Here is an 18201-nt window from a genome sequence, read left to right on the forward strand (position 1 = left end):
CAGGAAGCTCTGATGAGGACAGGCAAAATAAACTGTGTTGTGCATAATCTTCCACTGATATCCTGAGCTATAGCAAATGGATGAGTTGCCTTTCAGTTATTTGTGACTATGTCATGCGTGTTGCAGATTTCTGAGCCACCTTTGAGTTGAGAAATAATATGAGGAGCGTTGGATTGCTCTGTAGTTAGCTTTTTGAAAGATAGTTTGCATCGTTTGTTTGTATGCAATTTCCCCCCAAGACATATGGATATGAAATGACAAATGATTCTTAAATTGAAACAGGTGGGCTGAAAAAGAACTTAATATGATGAAGCTCTTCTTTGATAATTTGGTGTACTACATTCAAGCTGTCAGGGAAGGACGTCATAAACATGCATTGTAAGTATGGTGTTGCAGTGGTGGGGTGTATCTTGTCTGTTTATGGTTTTGATGTTTTTAACATTTATCTGAAGCTTGTTAAAATCCACCTTCACATGGTTGAAATTTGCTCCTGATGAAACAAAATTCCTTTCTACACCTTATTTATTGATGTATATTCATATTCATCAGTATTTCCTTTGACCCACTTGCCGATCAGAAGGTCGGTGGTTTGAATCCCCGCAACGGGGTGAGCTTCCGTTGCTCAGTCCCTGCTTCTGCCAACCTAGCAGTTCGAAAGCACGTCAAAGTGCAAGTAGATAAATAGGTGCCGCTCCGGCGGGAAGGTAAACAGTGTTTCCGTGCACTGCTCTGGTTCGTCAGAAGTGGCTTAGTCATGCTGGCCACATGACCCGGAAGCTGTAAGCTGGCTCCCTTGGCCAATAAAGCGAGATGAGCGCCGCAACCCCAGAGTCGGCCATGACTGGACCTAACGGTCAGGGGTCACTTTAGCTTTATCTTTATCACTTGTGAATAACAAGTCTTTTTGTAAAGGTCTATTTTGAGCTGATCTGAGATGGCATTTGGCTAAAGGAAAGTACATCAAGTCCATGTTTGTGTGACTATTCCAAAGGGGGAAAAATGGTTTGCTCTTTATTAATCTGTTTGCTGAGCTTTCTTTCACTTTGAACATTGGGTGTTCAGTGAAAATGGGTCTGTGTTGGAGGGTTGTTTGTGGCAAGGGGGTGAGCATCTTTTGTAGTTGGGTTGCTGCAAAGATTTATGGATATGTAGAGCAGCTTTATAGGGTGCACTTGTGGATGTAGAGATGGTTGTCATAAGACTGATGGTAGCTGGAAAAGGTTGAGGGGAAATCTGTTCCAAAGTAGGCCCATGTTGAGCTGAGCTGACATGACGTGGGAGTGGAATTTTAATGTTTGTTAAGTGTTAGTTTTAGAGGGAGTGTTTTGTTTCACTAGCTTTGGAGTCCTGCTATTCTAGGAGTGCCAAGTGGGAATTCTTTACTTTGAACAACAAAAATCACCCTGCTTTTGTAGTTCCAAAACTGTTTTGTCATATTAGTTTGAGTTGAGGCTAAAGATGACTGAAGATGTACCGAAATAACAAATAATTTCCATGATAGGTACAGCCACAGCGCAGAAGTTCAAGTTCGCCTTCAGTTTTTGACGTGTGTCTTTTCAACTCTAGGATCACCAGATCATTTCAGTAAGTTCTAAATATATGTACCCATACTTTTTCTTTTAAACACCGAGGTTGATTTGCTGGCGCTGTTTAATAGAAATACCATCGTTACATCAGCCAGACAAACGGGAGGAAACAGAAAGCAAATGGCTTCTTTCTTTAAAACTAAAATAAAAATGAATACTAAGAGTCTGGTAGCCATCTTCCAATATCTGAAATATAGAAGATGGAGCAAGCTTGCTTTCTGCTGCCCCAGAGTGTGGGACCGAAACTAATGGGTAAAATTAGGAAGAACTTTCTGACAGTAGGAGCTTTTTGACAGTGGAATGGACTAACCCAGAAGGTGATGGACGCTCCTTCTTTGGAGGTTTTAAAAAGGTTGGCTGGCCCATCTGTCAGGGATTTTTTTAGCTTTTATTCCTATATAGCAAGGGGTTGGGCTAGATGACCCTTGGGTTCCCTTCCAGTTCTAGAGTTCTACCATTTAATAAGTTTGAGACGATGAGCTGTGTGGCCCTTTAGCGCTTTTAGGGCTCTTCCGGGTTGGTGTGATTTGAGAGACTGACGGTGCTGTTTCAATTCTGTCAATGATACAGGTCAAACCAGCAGACAGGCGTTTGTGGGATCAAGCTGCCTTGTTGTGTTTACTGTGGGAAGGACTTTTGGGGAAATAAATTAGCTGTCTTTTACCAGGATGTTGTCATATGTTGCTTTGAATCTCTAGGGTTGAGTCTGGAGCAAGTAGACATACTATGGCACTGTTTAGTCGAAGATTCGGAATGCTATGACGATGCTCTGCACTGGTTCTTAAATCAAGTGCGAAGCAAAGACCAGCATGCCATGGGAATGGAAACCTACAAGCATCTTTTTTTAGAGAAGGTAGAAGGGAAATAGCTTCTTACATACAAAACCTATTAACTTTCCTCTTTGAAAACAAGGCTGATGTTGATGGAAGCAAAACATGCTTTTATTTTATTTAGATGCCTCAGCTAAAGCCCGAAACCATTAGTATGACTGGATTAAACTTGTTTCAGCATTTATGTAACTTGGCTCGATTGGCTACTAGTGCATATGATGGCGGTTCAAACTCCGAGGTAAGCGAGAGTATTACATCGCTGTTTCCCTTCTTTCAAAGTTTTACATAACTCTTCAGTTCTTCACGAGATAGATTTAGTATACTTAGCGAATATTTGCTGAGCGGTACGATTTAGCAAATGCAGTTTGACCTTTCTGTGTTCCTGTGTTACGACTTCCTGTTCTGCAGATGATAAGCAGCAGCTTATCTGACAAGGGAGGTGTAACTATCAGAGATACTGAGATGGGAATTATGTCTCTTGAGGACTAAGGGTGCTGCTTCTCTTTGGAAGAAAGCAGTTTGTATACCTTTAGTATGGAACTGGCTGAAGTTGTATCTTGCCTATGAAAAGAGTTGAAATGTGGGTGGGAAGTTAGATGATTACTATTGACCTTTGCATGAAAACAGGGTGGTAATCAGTTTTCGGAAAGCTGCCCAGTTGATTTGGAATTTTTCTTTTACTCAGTCCTGTTAATTGAAGCCAAGGATTCTGAAAAGGGGGAAGTGGAGCTGCTAAGGAAGTTGAACCATAACTTAAAACTAACCTCACTCTGCATGGGTTTTGACATAATTCCAAACTGCAGTGAGGAGACTTTCAGTTTTTAACCACCTTCTCTGCACAGCCGTATTAGAGGAGGAGTCGCCCAGAGTCTTTCATAGATCACAAAACATAGTTTAGCATTGCTTCCAAACATGTCTGACTAGTACACCAATAAATTGGGGCAAGGGGACAGACAGAAAGCACCTCTGTTAACCGGTACTGGCAACCCCCAATTTGTGTGGGGATTGCGGTCTGTGAAATTGCATGCAATTGAAACAGCCTGCTCCACCCTTTTAGTTACGTCTTCTATGAGGTTTCCAGGTCACTTCTGGGTTCAGTGTTGTGTGCGATCGCGTACATATTGGTCACTCCTAAAACAGGGGTTGCCTATATTGTGAAAAATACATAGATGATACATGATATTGTACAGCACAGCATTGACATGATAATGATTAGGTGGTCATTCGTATAAAATAAATAACCCAGTTTCTCACTTTTTTTTTGCAGTTGTGTGGTATGGACCAATTCTGGGGTATTGCTTTAAGAGCACAGTCTGGAGATGTGAGCCGTGCAGCTATACAGTATATTAACTCCTATTATATTAATGGTATGATATAATTCAGTTTAAGATACTGTGCATTGCTCAGTCCGATGTTGTGTATCAGTGATGCCGTACTTCAACTTTCTTTTTCTTAGGGGGACAGATAGGTTTCATCATGCTTACGGAACGTTTCCTTGTAAATCATATTTTAGGTAAAACAGGTCTGGAGAAAGAGCAAGAATTTATTAGCAAGTGCATGGAAAGCCTAATGATAGCATCCAGTAATCTTGAGCAAGATTCTCACTCCAGCCTCACCATTATTGAACGAGGACTTCTGATGCTTAAGACTCATTTAGAAGCTTTTCGGAGAAGGTAAACTATGTCCATAGTAATTTTATTTAATAAAAGTTGCTGTTTAATGATTTTCATGGGATCACACAGGAAGCTTGTACTAGCCTCAGAGAATTTAATGTTGGTTTATCTTTTTCCCAGTTGTCACATACAGTCATATGGGCTGCTGTTAGTAAGTGCATTATTATTTTGGTATCTTCATCAAATAATTCTTTTGTGAGAATAAAATTGTTAAAGGGTTTCTAGAGAGTTCACAACCAGTGATATTTTTTTCCTATTATAATCAGTGTTTGGGCACTGCCAAACATATGGTAAATATCCTTTTCTTTTGAACAGCTCACCAGATTACGAGTCCACTGCTCTTAACTACTACACCACACTGGCAAATTGCCAGTGCGTTTCCTTTTTATATGATGAATATTATTTCTTTCTTAGGTTTGCTTATCATCTGAGACAGTGGCAAATTGAGGGTACTGGCATCAGCAGCCATTTAAAAGCCTTGAGTGACAAACAGTCATTGCCTCTCAGAATTGTTTGCCAGCCAGCTGGGCTTCCTGACAAGGTACAGTCTAGCAAGTTGTTTTCCAAAAGAGCATTGTGTTATGTCCCTGCTTTCCCGCCATTCTCAGCTGAACAAATTGGTTATGTTTCAGATGACAATTGAAATGTATCCCAGTGATCAGGTAGCTGACCTGAGAGCCGAAGTTACACATTGGTACGAGAATTTGCAGAAAGAGCAGCTAAACCAACAGGCTCAGCTGCAGGAGTTTGGCCAAAGCAGTCGGAAAGGAGATTTTCCAGGTATGATTTACAGCATGTTGACATAACTTCAGCCTGGCTTCTTTGCCCCTCATTTAGAGTACTTCTGAAGTAAAGACAACTAAAGGAAATAGCTGTGTGGAGGACCTTGTTTCTCCTTTGATTTTAACAGAATTTAATGTTCACACAAGGTTAGCTTTTCTTCTGCAAATGCTAGTTTTTCTTAAATATTTTCTCCAAATTAGTATATTATTATTATTTAATAATAATAATAATAATAATAATAATAATAATAATAATAATAATCTGTGTTGATAAAGGAAATGAACCAAGTCCAGACCTGCATGAATGAACACCAACAGAAGGGTTAATTTCAGATAAAAACCCAATCACCCCCCCCCCATTGATTTTCTTTTTTTCAATGTTCAAATAGTGAAGCAAGTTTTGCTGTTTCTTTAGGTGGCCTCATGGGACCTGTGAGAATGATCTCTTCTGGACATGAACTAACAACTGACTATGATGAAAAAACTCTTCATGAATTGGGTTTTAAAGATATGCAGGTAGTGACAAACATATCAAAGAGGTCATTTTACAACATTTTACATTGTCACATGGTAATAGTTTTCATTTCCACAGTAACATCGATGTACATGCTGGTATGCAGAGTTTCATAAGCAAAAACAAGAGACAGGTCTCTGGAAACCTAAAATCTAAAGCAGACAGCAGGGGAATGTTGCAGTCTATTTAGTTTCCTTCTCCAGCTAATGCACATGTAAAATAGAAATGTTCTTCATACAGCAGTGAGCATTGCTGCTACTTGGTTGCCTTGAGGGGGAAAGCCATGCTTTGAAGTAAGGTAATTATGAACATAGTACTTAAAAGATGCAAGCAATTTTATCTCATGTTTTCAAGATGTGGGCACTGAGGAGGGGGTTGTATCTTCCCTTGTGGTCTTAAGTAAGGTTTAAATGTTATTGGCCATCTATATCCGAAGGAGGAGCAGAGACCCTTTTAGACCACCAGATATCTTTCCCTAGGGAAGTATTATAATATTGTCATACATAATAATTTTGTTAAGACTGCAGGGTTGGTGGGCCACAACCTGCTTCATCTTTCTCAGTGGCACTGTTACGCTTTTAGTTGATCTCTTTAATAATAAAAAAATCACTTTCCACTGTTTCTTCTCTTGTGGCTGTATTATTCTTTAAAGTACCACTTTTAAGATCATTGGCATTAAGGACTTTCTCTGGCGTACGGACTTGTTCCTTGCCAGGTGACTGTTTTGCGCATTTCGTCTTCAGCTACAGGAGCAGACTTTGGGGTGGCATTTGATAGTGTGCTTGAAACTGCTTGGTGCACATTACAGACGGGGTGGGTGGGATGCCAGTTGTCTTCGAAAAGCTGTCTTATGCACATGTTGATTACAGTACATGCTTCTTCTTACAAATAAATCCCTACTTGTTATTCCAAGATGGTGTTTGTGTCCTTGGGAGCTCCACGGAGAGAGCGAAAGGGCGAAGGCGTCCAGCTTCCCGCATCCTGCTTACCACCTCCTCAGAAGGACAACATTCCGATGCTCTTACTCCTGCAAGAACCTCATCTGACCACCCTGTTTGATTTGCTGGAGATGCTTGCCTCCTTTAAACCTCCTCCTGCTGAAGTGGCTATGGAAGATAGCGAGGTACCGTATTTTTCGCCCCATAAGACATACCTGACCATAAGACGCACCTAGTTTTTAGAGGAGGAATGCAAGGGAAAAAAATTTCTTTAAGGGGAGCGCTGAGCAGAGCCTGTGTGCATCCAAGGCTCTGTTCAGCGCTCCCTTTCACGAGCCACATGGAGTGTGCGTGCGGCGCTTGCAGGCTTTTCCCCAAGGAGGGAGAAGCCCCCAAGAGCCACATACATGCTTTTTAAAGGGAGTGCGGCTCTTGGGGGTTTTCCGGGAGGTGGGGGAAGGGACGGAGGGGCTGCCCTTCCCCCACCTCCCGGAAAAGCCAGCAAGAGCCGCACGCTCTTTAAAGGGAGCGCGGCTCTTGGGGGCTTTTCCCTGAGGAGGGACTGATGGGCTGCCCTTTTCCCTCCTCGGGGAAAAGCCCCCAAGAACCGCACACATGCTCCGCGCGGCTCTTTAAAGGTAGCGCTGAGCAGAGCCTCCCGCCTGCATTCACTCCATAAGAGGCACACACATTTCCCCATACTTCTTAGGAGGAAAAAGGTGCGTCTTATGGAGCAAAAAATACGGTCATTTTAATCAAATTCTTATGGACTATGGGCTGTGCCTACTTGCTACACTCACCAACCCCCTGCCATTCTCCCCACATTAACCTCCCCACCCCATGCAACAATTAAGCTCCCTATTCACCTTCCCAACCCCATTTTTGAAGCTGCATTTTCATTCAGTAACCTTGGCTTTGCACCTGTTTTCACCTTCACCCCTTTATCCATGCCTCCTGTCCTTTTTTGCAACCACCTTTGAACCTCCATTTTCACCCCCTTCTTTTCCTCCATCCTCCTCCTTACCTATCTCAGCTCTCCCTCACACACAGACCAGCCCACATTTTAATGCCTCCTCTTCTCTTCTCATGCCATGGTATAGTGTTATGAATGAATGTAGTCCTACATCTTTGGTTGTAAATATCCCATGATTCAGTTAAGTTGAAATAATTATGAGATATTTTGTATGCTTGTTCACAGAGTGTAAAATGTGAAGAACTTCATCTTCATGCAGAAAACCTTTCCAGGCGAGTTTGGGAGTTGTTGATGCTTCTGCCTACATGTCCCAATATGCTTCAGGCATTTCAAAATATTTCTGATGAACAGGTGAGTGAAGAATCACTCCTTAAATATTTGCATCTGTCAACACATGAGGCTGGTAGCCTCTTATGGTGTCTTCATTCATTCTGTTTTTGGTGGCATTTTGGTGTCTCGTGTTCCAGTGCCCATGACAGTTAGTGTGCCATCTCTGGCAATTGAATGGTATTGGCACGAAAAGTATCAGAAGCACATCTAGGAGAGTGTTGGCTTTGTTGGCATGGTCACAACAGCTCAGGTGTAAATTCATTTGAATTGGCATGTTCATTCATTTGAATTGGCATGTTCATTCATTTGAATTGGCATGTTCATTCATGGTGTGGCATCAGGTACCTGCATGGTAGTGCACCAGAGATTCCTGTTGTGCATACATGGTATCATGCATGATGAATTATTCTGACCCAGATATTAACACTATAAATGCCAGAAGTGCAAGAACATTCACAAATGCTTACAGGCCAAAGCAGCTTGGAGTTTTGAAGCTCAGTGAAATTGCACTAGAAAGGCTATAGGAAACGATGGCTGAGTGCTCTTATTGATCCACTGACAATACATCCTGGGATAGCAGGTGAAGGCAGTTTTATGTTTTGGTGGTTGTGCTGATTTGTTATAGCAACACTTGCACCGAACTGTACATACCTCTCTTTGAGCTACTGTAAAAGCCCTGTATTTTCTTACCTTTCAGCCACTATGTGAAAGGATATTTCAAAGTTGTTCTCTATTGCCGTGATCTAATGTATGTGTGAGTGGGGGAGAACCCTGGACATAGTGGAGTATTTCTTTGAAGTTTTCCCTGCAAGACTGCGGAAGACACAAGCTATGTTTCAGTTTAATTTTTTTTTTTTAAAGTAAACTGAAAACAGGTTGCTTCTTCTGTAGAAACCACAAAGAAACTACCACTGCTTTGAGGTTTTATTTTGTTTTTGTTTTTAATTACAATCAAGCAGTTAATACGTTTTATGGAATAAATTTCAGCATTTTCCTCTTTTGAGTTCACTTTAGCTTCAGGGTCAAAAACCAGAACCCACCAGCACTCCCCAAACCACAACCCAAGAACCTTTGTTTCATGTTGTCCACATCAGTAGTTTTCAGTCTGAATAGTTAATAAACCTTATATCCAAATTACTGCTCATCGTTTCTAACCTGGTGTGCTGGAGTTGCTTATTTCTTCACTTACAAGTTATACTCTTCTGTCTTTTTTAAAAGGGTAATGATGGGTTCAACTGGAAAGATCTTTTGAGAATAAAAAGTGCCCATAAACTTTTGTATGCCCTTGAAATAATTGAAGCTCTTGGAAAACCCAACAGAAGAATAAGGCGAGAATCCACGGTAGTGTCATTCTTTTTCCTATGCATAGCATGAAGTGCCTTTTATAATCTGTGTATTTTTTGTAATACTAATGTTCTTGTCATTAACTTTAGGGAAGTTACAGTGATCTGTATCCAGATTCTGATGACTCGAGTGAAGATCAAATAGAAAACAGTAAAAACACATGGAGCTGCAAGGTTTGATACTACTATTGAAAGCTATTCTAGTGATTGCATGTATAATCTTGTTTCTGTTGATGTTAGTGTGACATTTCAGAAACTTGCATAAGTGAAGGCACAATTTTAAGAGAAAGGTCTAGCTTGCTGCAAACAAGCATCTTGCTTGCTGAAACTGTGATGTGAAAGTATTATGTGAATGATCCTATCAGTAGAGTATTTTACAAGTTAACAGAGAATAAGGTAGTAGAGCAAGATAGCAGAGATCTTGGTCTGCTTCCATTTTAGACACCAAATGTGGGATTGCAGTTTTGAAAGCATGTAAAACTAAAAGGAAACATGAACTCTTGAGTCAATAAAAAGTTGCTCGGTAATGTACACAAATATACTTGTATCCTGCGACCAAAGTTGTTTGGTGCTCTAACTGCTACTTTTTTATTCTCCTTGTAGTTTGTTGCTTCTGGAGGGCTTCAGCAGCTCCTAGAAATCTTTAACTCTGGGATTCTAGAGCCTAAAGAGCAGGAATCATGGACTGTGGTAGGTGGCGTGCCTGATTCTTAATCATAAGATGGGTTACCATTGCATAGGTGTGCTTTTGAAAGCTTGTATGTCAGCCATTTTCTGCCTGTGGAGTATATTTTCAGAGTCCTTTTCCGAAGTTCTCGGGGCTTTATGATCTGCAGTGCCGTGGGAATTTCTACAGTGTTCCTGTAGCGCTGCTGTTAAAATGTCCTGCTGTTAGCTGAACAAATTGCAAAGGAAAGCCAAGCTAATCCAGACTTTTCTTACTTGTAGTGGCTACTAGACTGCCTTGCGTGCTTGCTGAAGTTGATATGCCAGTTTGCGGTAGATCCTTCTGATCTGGATTTGGCTTATCACGATGTCTTTGCCTGGTCTGGAGTAGCAGAGAGCCACAGGAAAAGAACTTGGCCAGGGAAATCACGCAAGACTGCAGGAGACCACACAAAGGGCCTGCATATACCTCGCTTGACAGAGGTGAGAAACGAACAAGGAATTTCAACATAAACTTTTTTGAACTTGGCTTATCCCGATGCATATTGGTTCTTTGGATCCTTCAGCTATGTGGCTTCCATTCCCAAGACTTAAGAAAGACATTGTGTGCATGCAGACACAGGCATACAGACAGAATCCACTTGTTTGTAGACTGCATACCTAGAGAATAAAAGAGAGATTTTTGTTAATACTTCAATACAGTCTGAAATCCCTCCCCCCAAAACATTTTCCTTCCTTGTCATTATCCAGCCGTCCAAATACTATAATTTCTCCCACTCTTTGCATGCCAAAGATCCCAGCTTCAATCCCTAGCATCTCCTGTAAATAAACAAACAAAAAAGGGTGAGGCAGCATGTGATGGGAATCCAACTGCCAGTCAGATTAGAAAATACTTTCTTAAGACATAGGAAATTTGAATGTACTTGGATGGCTGGCTGAAGTTCAGGGTATCTTGCTTATCACTCCAATACATAGAGTCAGCACATTTATTTTTCTGATTTGATTTAAAGCATAAGAAATATGTTATATATTAAGATAGCAGTTGCATTAACTGTTTTCTTTTGGCTTCAATTTTTTTAAAGGTATTTCTTGTACTTGTCCAGGGAACCAGTTTGATACAGCGACTTATGTGTGTTGCCTATACGTATGACAACCTGGCGCCTAGGTACAATAACCTTTTTTTAATATCTTTGGTAAGATTTATAGTATACATATTTGCATTAAAGCATCATACTGATTTCCCAGTTTCAGAAAGGATTATGAAGTTACAAATAGACGAAGCTGTTTAGGTTTTCTTTAAAGCGTCTTTTTAGTTCAGTATTTTGCAAACTTGAGCCGCAAACAAGCCCTCAAGAGCTGAAGGAAAAGTGAGCAACTGCACGTGCTCCCTTGTTTGTTACTTGGTGCCCAAAGGCTGGCCAAAGAAGACCCGATTCTGGCCCAGAGGCCTCGAGAGATTGAAAGAAGGTCGTTAGGTTAGCCCAGAGCTGCCCCATTAGCCACTATTCTGCATTGGTGTTGGGCATCATTCTGGTTGCTGAAGACACTTGCTTTGGCTTTTCCATTTGCCCTGATCCCTGTTGATGTGCGTCCTGGCAGTTCCCACAGCCCTCATTGTGCTGGCACAGGATGCAGCAGGTCCGCTATTTTCCAGACATGCTAAATATATTTCTCCAAGGAGAAGTAAGCTGACCTCAAGGGAGTTACAGCCCACACCAAGTTCGGAATCTGCCTGTCATGAGTATCTCAGGGGGCCTAAATCAGGTCTATTCCCAGCAGCCGTTCCTAACTTGGCACAAGGTGCCACACAGTGTGACCTCTGCTTTGCCCTCAGATTATGCCCCCTTTCCCCTCATTTAATGTTAGAAATACTACGGCATTTAAGTTAGTTCCTGCATTTGCATAGTTATGAAAAATTCCGCATTTTAGTTTGTTCTCTGCTAGTCTCATTGCACAAAGCATCCTGGGGGAAAATTAGGAGCAGAGCACAAAACCCTCCATACTAAATTGTATTTTAATATTTTAATAATCCACTGAGAACAAATGAGTAATATTTTGAGGAGTGAAAAGAAATATCACTTTTCATTGCTTGATTTTTGCAGAAGGGGTTTTTTAAAAAATAGTTTTGCACCAAGATCTTATTGACTTGATTTTCTTCCTATACAGGGTATTGAAAGCTCAAGCTGATCATAGGTCAAGACATGAAGGTTAGTGAATAAATGAAGACAGGAAGGCTACTAAACCCATAACAGCTTCATTCTTGAAAATCTTTTTTCCTGATTCATAGCTAATTGTATATGTCATGTCATCATGAGTAATGGATTTCAGACAAGATTTCCCCATGCAGTAGAGCTGACCAACAAACCTTTGCTATGGAGAGCATTTATTAGACTTGAGCAGTGAAGCTGCTGTGTTGAAGTATTTATTTTTGCTGTTCTGAGCAATTTCCAGTTTATTTTATATAAGCATTTTTTCCCTCTGCTCTTTAACCTGAAAAGAAGCCCAGAACAGCTTATAAAATCAGGAAGTAATACAGTACCTGCCCTCAGGCTTGTAATCTAAAAGCCATGTCACTTCTCAAGGCAAACTTAGTTCTGGTTTCTGACCTCCTATGTGGAAAGGAGTGGAGGGGGGAAATTAATTTGAAAGCAAAGCTCACAGAATAGAGCATTATGCACCATTAGGAAACTTAAAAGATGGAGATTATCCAGGAATGGACTGCTCCTCCCACTTGCTTTAGTCTCAGGGTTGTTCATGTGACTTCATGCTTGCTCTTCTTCAGTGTCTGGAGTGTTCTGCAGTTCCAGACCTGCCTGCATTGAAGCAACAGCAAAATTGAGGTGTGTGGGTGTGTTACTGTTGCACGGACAAGCAGCTGACCACAACATTTTTCTTTCCCTTGGTTTGGATAGTGAGCAAGGGATAGTAGGGTGTCAGAGCCATCTTTGTTCACCTGATAGTTTATCTGACCTGACAAGGGCTTCTGCTGTATGTTTTCTCTATGCTCTGTGGAGGAGAGAACAATAATTGGCTCCAAAGAGACTTGGAAAGAACTCCTAGGCTAGTTCCATCAAGAAGGCGCGAATACCTCAATTTTGTGAAGGCCAGCCTTGCAGCTCAGATGTGAACATAAGTGTCATGCTGAGTTTCAGTTTACTGTGATGAATAAGAGTGTGTATCTAGCCAAGGGAGCTGTTTTTTTGTATTCCTGCAGTATACAGATTGGCAAAAGCTGTGGCAACACACTTCAGAGCTTTTGTTTTTGCTTGAAACTGCAAGCTTTCTTGTAGCAGCTCGGTTCTTCCAGTAGATTTTTGTGTTTTGTTTACTGTCCAGACCTTGAGATTGGTAGGTGGAGATTTTTGTGAAGTAATGATGTTAGTGCTTCCATAATTCAGTAACTTTACCATGATGAGGGCTTTTCACAATCAGGTTCTTCCCACAAGCACTAAAATGTCAAGTGGGATTCAACACTTTGGGAGCTGGCTTTCTTGGAAGAAAGGGGAAAATACACACCAAGCTTTGGTCCATGTGTTTGCAGTTAGCAAGTGTCATATGTCTTATCAGGCCTTCTATTAGCTTAATGCCTCTTTCTTCTTGGTTTTGTGCCTTACCCTTTTCCCATGCTTGGCCATCTAAGCAAAATCTTCATTCTCAGCATAGTGCAATGAGAACACCCAAGGATGGATTGTCTCCTCCTTCTACCCAGGGCAGGCGGAGACACATGACAAATATTGTATACAGAAGCTCTGTTTCAGAGGAATCCACCTTTCTTATTTTTCCCTTTGGCAGTCTATTGTTTTGGAAAATAAATAATAGGAATATATGGGCATGCACACCTCATTAAAAGCAGAATTGTATCTTGCTGACCCATGAAAGCTTATGCAATGTGTGTTAATCTGGATTTAATTTATCGGAAATGAGGTGCTGTCATTGTTCTTATATATTGTGACAATCTTAGCCTTTAAATAAATGAAATGGTGTTGTATGTGTGTGATGTATAACAGTTGTATGTGGTTCTTCCTTTTTAGTTACTCACTATTCAATGTGGCTCTTAGTGAGCTGGGCTCACTGCTGCTCTTTGGTGAAATCCAGCCTAGCAGACAGCGATAATTTACAAGACTGGCTAAAGAAACTCACCCTTCTCATTCCTGAGGTAAGCCTAAGGCGTGGGGAAACATAATTCTAGTTACATTAACAAACCCTTGAGCCAAATTCAGTTGAAAGGTCTTAGCTTCAAATATCTCATTTGCTTTCTTAATTAACAACATATTCTTAGGCATATCCGCTCAAAGGGTTGTAGCCAAGTAAGTCATACTCAGAGTTAACCCACTGACTGGACTAACTTAAGTCCATTGATTTCATTGGGCCCACTTTGCTTATGACTTTGTTGGATAGAACTCAGAAGTGAAATCTGCTGAGTTTAATAAAACTTGTTCTGAGATTAGTATGTATAGGGTTTCTGCCTAAGCCTATTGAATGCCCTCATTGTGCATCTAGGTTATAAAGTAGCCGCTCTCTTCAGCTTTCAAAACCAAGGTTGCAAATTGATTTTCAGTATAAATTGCTCCATTTGCATGATACTTTGGCTCTCAGAACTTGGTTGGAAGCCTTTGGTTTTCCCCTCATCTATAAAAATAGCACAAGTGATGAGTTTCAGAATGCCAGCAACTAACAGACATGTTGAAAGTAGTTTTCATAAGTATGCTAGAGGGAAAGAGGATTTTTTTTAAAAAAAAAGTTTTCATTTAAATTGGTTCCATCTTATGGCAATCTCTCTTCATTTCAGACTGCAGTTCGTCACGAGTCCTGCAATGGCCTGTATAAATTATCGTTGTCAGGTTTGGATGGAGGAGACTCAATAAACAGATCTTTTCTGCTACTGGCTGCTTCAACGTTGCTCAAGTTTCTTCCTGATGCTCAGGCGTTAAAGCCTATCAAGGTAAAACAACAACAACAAAAAACCAAGAAGCTTAGCAGCTTTATTTGTATGGCATTTGTATTGTGTAGCAAACAAAAACACATTTCTCCCAATTAAATTGATCCACAGTTCTCAGATTTTTGAGTCCAGCCTCTCCGGGGGGGGGGGGGGGGGCGTTTAGCAGCAGTTGCTAGAGCAAGAGCAAGCTTTTCTCTGCCTACTTTCCCCAAGTCCTGATGGTTTGTGCATTTTGATTAGATCAGCCGTTAAAAAGACTGTATGTCTTGCTGGTTTTCCAGTTTGTAACATTTACTTGTGGACCTACACATAGCTCTGTAAGATCAGTTCTGTTCTACCTGCCTTCTCATATGCTGTTACTGTCTATCCAGCCAGTGGATGTCACTGCCAGGTTTATAATGTCATGGTTGATGCAGTCAGTTTCCCCTTGACATGCCCCTCCTCCCCTTTCACCCATATGCTGCTATGTATAAAGGTAAAGGTACCCCTGCCCATCAGGGCCAGTCATGACCGACTCTAGGGTTGCACGCTCATCTCGCTCAAGAGGCAGGGCGCCGGCGCTGTCCGAAGACACTTCTGGGTCACGTGGCCAGCGTGACTAAGCTGCATCTGGCGAGCCAGCACCAGCGCCGCACACGGAAACGCCGTTTACCTTCCCGCTAGAAAGCGGTCCCTATTTATCTACTTGCACTTAGGGATGCTTTCGAACTGCTAGGTAGGCAGGAACTGGGACCGAACGACGGGAGCTCACCCCGCCACGGGGATTCGAACCGCCGACCTTTCGATCGGCAGGTCCTAGGCTCTGTGGTTTAACCCACAGCGCCACCCGCATCCCGCTGCTATGTATATGTTGCTGTAAACTTTTTATGGTTACTTGTCCTGGAATAGGTGGGTCATAATTATAAAACTAAGGTTGTTTTCTTGGCATGGCTTACATAAGCACTGATTCGCTATTTGTATTAGCAAAGATAAAACAATTTCTCAATTGTTTACCTTTTGGCATTCTAGACCAATAGATCAAGTAATAGTCACCACCTAGTTTTGACCTTTCATCATATTCAATCTGGTTTTTTGGATCAAAATAGATAAAACAAAACACAAACTTTTATTTCCTCAGATTGAAGATTATGAAGAAGAACCTATCTTACAGTCTGGCTGTAAGGAATATTTCTGGTTGCTGTGCAAACTAATAGATAATATACATGTAAAAGATGCTAGTCAGGTAGGTACAATTGGTTTTTTATTATATATATTGGTTTTATATTAAAGAATCCCCCACCACCAATGCTCCCTGCAACCTTGCTCCTTCAAAACTGAGGCAGGTTTGACTATACTCGGAGCATGGGTTAAAAGCCTCAAGAACTGAAAAATGCAATCCTCGTAGCTGTTCTGTTGACCCATTCCTTTGCACGTTCCTACAAAAATGGCTTTCTTCAGGAGTCTGAATGGGACCTGTCTATATACACACAACACACACAAGGCCAGTGAGTTTGGGCTTTTTAGTGCAGGCAAACAAAACTTGCTACTTTTCTTCTCATACATGCAAGCTTAAGACAGATAAGACTCTCCACTGTTGGTTTGCAACCAAGCAGGATTCAACTGCGTTTGTCAGAGCTGATCATTGCTTGAGCGCAGCCAATTGGATATAAATCTTAAGATTGTAAGTATCGGAGGGAGGGGGGGAGAAAGGCTTACCTAAGACTTACTTAAGAAAATGCTTGGCAAACGTCAGCATGACTAGTTTCTCCAGTCCAAAAGAGCTTTCGGCTTGCTTTTCTTACACAACAGCTCCCTGTGCCAGACAGCAGACCTCTGTTGCATGAAAGGAATTTCAAAAGCTTGTGATACTGTTTTGGAGGCCTGCTGGTCGAAGGAAGAATTTCTGAATTTCCACTAGGCTTGCCCAGGAATCTGGGTGCACCTGATTTATTTATTTATTTCATAACATTTATACACTGCTTAATTGTAGGGAGAAAAAAACCCTCAAAGCAGTTTACCTAAAAAAGGAAAAAATTGAATATGACCCTATAGCTTTATTTCCAAAGGAAAAAATCCCTTTCTTTGTACAAGAGTGAGACTAAAATTGCACATAGTACCTTTTTATTGCATATCCCTACCAGTGTATTCCACCAATTTATTTATATTTACACCTACATTTTTCTCTCTCTTTAGACCACATTGCTTGATTTAGATGCCTTAGCAAGACATTTGGCAGATTGCATTCGAAGGTAAGCTTTAAATTTGCTAGTTCACTTCGGGCATATTTTCAATAGGAGAGTGTTTGTTTTAGCTGACAGGCACTCAATTTGCATTTTACAGCAGAGAAATCCTTGACCATCAAGATGGCAACATAGAAGATGATGGTCTTACAGGTCTGCTCCGCCTGGCAACAAGCGTAGTCAAACACAAACCGCCTTTTAAATTCTCCCGAGAAGGGCAGGTAAGAACTCGACCTGCTCTCCCACCACAATTTGCTCAGAACCCTGGGTGCAAACCAGAGACCGTTATGCTTGTTAAAGGGAAATTTTCACCGCAAGCCCCATTGATTTCATGAATCTTCTGCACGCCTGACTTTCTCCATAGAGCACCACACAAAATTGTCATTAATATAACCTTAGCTGTTATACTTCTCTCATTTTGCAGGAGTTTCTGAGAGACATCTTCAATCTTCTGTTCTTGCTGCCAAGCCTAAAAGACCGTCAACAGCCAAAGTGCAAGTCTCATTCTTCAAGGGCTGCTGCTTACGACCTGTTGGTAGAAATGGTAAAAGGTTCCGTAGAGAACTACAGGCTGCTCCACAACTGGGTTATGGCACAGCACATGCAATGTAAGGATTTTTTGTTAGTTTCTCAGCATTTGAGAATGAGCAGGGTGTTTTCAGTGTCTTTCCTTGCCTTTGAATTTTTGGGTGTTTATTGATAAAATGCTCCGGTGCCCTTTTTGCTCACCCCCTGCGAGAAGCCAGTCCTTCCTTAACAAGCAGAAATCTGTTTGCTTTTGCTCTTTAAGGAGAGATATTCGCTGCTGACATTTTCTGGCCAAACTGAGAAAATGCTGGAGTTTCTTGGTTGTTCTCCTGTTCCATGTTCGGTATTAATTAGCAAAAGTAGAACAGTGCCAGCATCCATTTGGCTTTCATTTCAGTGCCTTCTTTTGGCTCAGTAAATGGATCTGAACGTAAGAAGAGCCTGCGAGATCGGGCCAGTGGTTTATCTGGTCCAGCATCCTGTTTTTGCAGTGGCCAACCAGATGCCTGTGGAGAAACCCTTAAGCGAGACCAGCGCCCAAGAGCCCTCTCCCCTCTTCTAGTTTCCAGCAAATGACTGCAGAAGCATTACAGCCTCTGACCATGGAGGCAGAGGATAGCCGTTGTGGCTAGTACCCATGGATAGCCTTGTCCTCTGTGAACTTGTCTAGTCTTTCAAAGCCATCTAAATTGGCACCCATCGCTGTCTGCTACGGGAGTGAGTTCCATTGTTTAAATTGCTACTTGAAGATGTCCTTATTTTATTTTTTACCAACCACCAAACCCCCATGTGACTGATACATTGGGTGTACAATATTCAATAATATACATATTCAATAATATATTCAAATTAACCATATGTACACTTCTATATACCTTAA

At 41.3% G+C, this 18201-nt stretch overlaps 1 protein-coding gene across 2 annotated transcripts in view; it reads left to right on the top strand.

The window, feature by feature from the left end:
* Nucleotides 1-18201, top strand: part of USP34 (ubiquitin specific peptidase 34) — a 98499-nt gene that overhangs the window by 43328 nt on the left and 36970 nt on the right. For both annotated transcript variants that reach the window (XM_081903570.1, XM_081903571.1), the window contains 23 exons: nucleotides 283-378; nucleotides 1502-1584; nucleotides 2285-2439; nucleotides 2541-2654; nucleotides 3684-3783; nucleotides 3930-4089; nucleotides 4504-4630; nucleotides 4722-4869; nucleotides 5287-5387; nucleotides 6299-6508; nucleotides 7522-7647; nucleotides 8845-8967; nucleotides 9060-9143; nucleotides 9573-9659; nucleotides 9918-10118; nucleotides 10718-10800; nucleotides 11802-11842; nucleotides 13667-13791; nucleotides 14425-14577; nucleotides 15692-15796; nucleotides 16747-16802; nucleotides 16894-17014; nucleotides 17218-17401. In XM_081903570.1, coding sequence (XP_081759696.1) covers nucleotides 283-378; nucleotides 1502-1584; nucleotides 2285-2439; nucleotides 2541-2654; nucleotides 3684-3783; nucleotides 3930-4089; nucleotides 4504-4630; nucleotides 4722-4869; nucleotides 5287-5387; nucleotides 6299-6508; nucleotides 7522-7647; nucleotides 8845-8967; nucleotides 9060-9143; nucleotides 9573-9659; nucleotides 9918-10118; nucleotides 10718-10800; nucleotides 11802-11842; nucleotides 13667-13791; nucleotides 14425-14577; nucleotides 15692-15796; nucleotides 16747-16802; nucleotides 16894-17014; nucleotides 17218-17401 — 2783 coding nt within the window. The remainder of the gene's footprint in view (nucleotides 1-282; nucleotides 379-1501; nucleotides 1585-2284; nucleotides 2440-2540; nucleotides 2655-3683; nucleotides 3784-3929; nucleotides 4090-4503; nucleotides 4631-4721; nucleotides 4870-5286; nucleotides 5388-6298; nucleotides 6509-7521; nucleotides 7648-8844; nucleotides 8968-9059; nucleotides 9144-9572; nucleotides 9660-9917; nucleotides 10119-10717; nucleotides 10801-11801; nucleotides 11843-13666; nucleotides 13792-14424; nucleotides 14578-15691; nucleotides 15797-16746; nucleotides 16803-16893; nucleotides 17015-17217; nucleotides 17402-18201) is intronic.

This window comes from Podarcis melisellensis, assembly GCF_964234715.1.
Source record: "Podarcis melisellensis genome assembly, chromosome: 3".
Lineage (NCBI taxonomy): Eukaryota > Metazoa > Chordata > Lepidosauria > Squamata > Lacertidae > Podarcis > Podarcis melisellensis.